The sequence below is a fragment of the Oryctolagus cuniculus genome, chromosome 19 (assembly GCF_051225735.1).
Source record: "Oryctolagus cuniculus isolate XC-2025 breed Fujian yellow rabbit chromosome 19, ASM5122573v1, whole genome shotgun sequence".
Classification (NCBI taxonomy): Eukaryota; Metazoa; Chordata; class Mammalia; order Lagomorpha; family Leporidae; genus Oryctolagus; species Oryctolagus cuniculus.
In genome coordinates, this window is record NC_142885.1 from 41,097,578 (window position 1) to 41,100,475 (window position 2,898).

A 2,898-nucleotide genomic window follows, 5' to 3' on the forward strand; every position below is an offset into this window, starting at 1 on the left:
AGGTTCCTGATTCCGAGGAAGTCGCTCGAGTTCCTTTCCTATGGCCACCCAGATTCCCTCAGGCATCAGCTCATCCCGACTACAGGGTCTCTGCTGGGCTTGCGGAGAAGTAGCAGCAGCAAGTCTTTCTGTGTGTCAGAGATGCGCCCTCTAGTGTCCACCATGCGGGCTCCCCAGCACAAGATTAGTCTGATGCCCTGTGTGCCTCAGGTTCTTCCTGCTCAGCAGAGGGCTGGCCTTCCCCCTCCTGGGAGGAGCTCTGAGCAGGTGCCCGCGACTGGACAGCAGGCATGTGCTCCGGGGCGGGGGCTAGGGCCGGGGCCGGGGCCTGGGCGGAGGCCTTGGCCCGGGCGGAGGCTGGGGCTTGGGCCAGGAGGAGCCAGCCCTGGGCAGGGAAGGCCCAGGCTGCCTGCGAGGCCAGCACATAGCAGCTCTGCATGGCGCTGCATAGAGGCCCGCGGAGCTGTGCCAGCGCAAACAGCTGCTCCTGGGTCAGCGGGAACTGCGCCTGCTGCGCCTGCACCCGGGCTAAATCTTCATAATGGCCTCAGACAGAGAGCGCAGGGAGGTCACCAGGCTCTTCCGAAGGGGCGGTGGGTGGTCTGCTGGGGACCTGGACCTGTGCCTCCTCTTGTGCCCATTGCGGGCCCTGGAGGATCCCCTTCGAGGTTCCGCATGCGCCTCCTGAATTCCTCTGTCATTTCCATCGTCCGAAGGTTTTACTTTCTTTTGCAAAGTCACGCTGAGCTCTTGCACACAGCTGCCTGCAGAGACACACGGGAGACACTCAGCACAGCTCCTTGGGCCCTAAAACCTAAGTCCTGCCCCCTTCACGTGAACCCCACCGAATCCTGCACTTCCTTCCCCACAATGGACTCCAGCAGGAACCCAGGCAGCACCCATCCTCCCCCTCACACGCTCTTGGGATCTCGAAACTGCTCTCAATCTCTGACAACCCCTCCCTTCCCAACCTTGGATAAGCTCCCTGGTCCTGACCCTCTAGGGAGAGAAAGCACGATGCTACCTGTCCCCGTGTGGCTGCTGTCCTCAGAACTGATTGTCCTCTTCCTGGAGCTCACCCCGTCACAGCTGGACTCTGATTCTGCAAAACACAGGGAGTTGGAGTGCCTGCCTCCAAAGGCACAGCCACAGCCCAGGTCTACCCAGGACACAGGGAGCAGCGCCTCCCACCAGCGCTCCCTTCCCCTCTGGTCCCCGTACCCCAGCATCTCTGAGGTGCTGCTGACCCATCTGGTCTCAGGGCCCCTGTCTCCCAGAGAAGACTGTGCCACAGCACCCTATGACCTTCTCGCTCCGGGTGAGTCTGAACTTACCTGCCCTGGCAACGCTGCTTCTGCCTCTGAGCTTCCTTTCCTGGGACTTCTCCTCATGTGGACTGGGCTTGGATCCTACATCAAAAGAGAGTACGTATGCCTGAGTTTCCCCACGAAATAAAATAAAAATTCCCCACGTGTATAAAATTTGTGTCCTCCAAAGGTTGTTTGTGAATCTCTTTGTCTACAAAATCGAACTTAGTTTTTCAAGTATTAAGGGGAAGGGGCCAGCTCTGTGGCATAGTAGGAAAACCCACGGTCTGCAGTGCTGCCATCCCATTACAGAACTGGTTCGAGTCCCAGCTGCTCCACTTCCAATCCAGCTCTCTGCTATGGCCTGGGAAAGCAGGGGAAGATAGCTCAAGTTCTTGAGCTCCTGCACCATTGAAGGGATGTGGAAGAAGCTCCTGGCTCCTGGTTATAGACCAGCGCAGTTTTGGCTGTTGCTGCCAATTGGGAGTGAACCAGCAGATGGAAGATCTCTCTCAAACTCTGCTTCTCCTTCTGTGTACCTCTTTCAGATAAATGAATAAATCTCTTTAATAAAAAGTATTAAGGGGAAACTAATGAAAATAGAAATGGATCAAGGGTGGGGAATAACCTGAGTCGTGGACAATGTTTAGACTGGGTGATGGGAAGGGGGAGCCCGGCTGTTGAAATCTTGGTATCTGAATAAGGAGAGATCACGTGCACAGCAAGCTCCCTGACAGATTGGGTTGTCATGTGAGTTTTCCTCCATACTCCTTCTGAATCCTCCCCTACCCTCATAAAATGCCAGAGCATTCGGGTCATGAACTATTAGGGACATGAAGACTTTTCTTGTGGTTTGAAAGAAACGTTCCTTCTTTAGTGACATGTCTCAGATATTTGTCATGAGAATGAAAAACTAATAACATGTATGCATTTGATCCCACCGGCCCCCATTTTGTCTCAGATTTCAAGTTTCTGGCATCCTGTTGGCTGAGCCAGTTAAGCCAGGATCAAAGGAAAATGAGCACATTAGAGTTCCATAGGTTCATTGCTGCCACATTTCTCAATAGGCCCCTGGAGCTACCAGCTACTTCCCATTTCCCACTTCGAAATGAAACCCTCCATCACACACACAGACCAGCTGCCAGGTTCCAAACCACTTTCCGCACTCACCCTGACATCCCAAGGACCTACCTTGCCTTTGCAGGCAGCTCTCAGGGAAATCAGAAAACAGTGTCTCACCTTGTCCTTGTGGTGGTTTCTCCTCTTCATCAGTGCCCCCATCTTTAAAAGACCTTTGTGGGGAAGAGGGCAGCTCAACTGAGAGCCCAAGAGCTTCCTGGTCTGCACTTTCCTGTGCCATCCTGAAGTTCAAGGTTCCAGGCTCAAGTGTGCAGAGAGGGAGGATAGCCCTGCTCCATCTGCCTTTTAAAGCCCCTCCTGAGGGCGGGGCTCATGCCTATTGGAGGGAGGAATTCCTTTCTCCTGTCAATCACCAGTGCAAGCATCAGTTTTCACCTGTGGTGGTGATGGTGGTGTGACACGGATGTAAGGTCCGTTTTTAGTGTCCAATGCAGAAATACAGTGTGAGAGG

General features: G+C 54.1%; 1 protein-coding gene across 1 annotated transcript; it reads right to left on the reverse strand.

Annotated features, from left to right (window-relative positions):
- Positions 1-528: 528 nt before the first annotated feature.
- Positions 529-2,667, reverse strand: LOC149120497 (protein FRG2-like). Its single transcript, XM_089320806.1, has 3 exons — positions 2,547-2,667; positions 1,335-1,409; positions 529-764 (listed from the first exon to the last, which is right to left on the reverse strand). The coding sequence occupies exons 1-3, from the start codon at positions 2,665-2,667 to the stop codon at positions 529-531; spliced, it is 432 nt and encodes a 143-aa protein (XP_089176932.1).
- Positions 2,668-2,898: the final 231 nt, after the last annotated feature.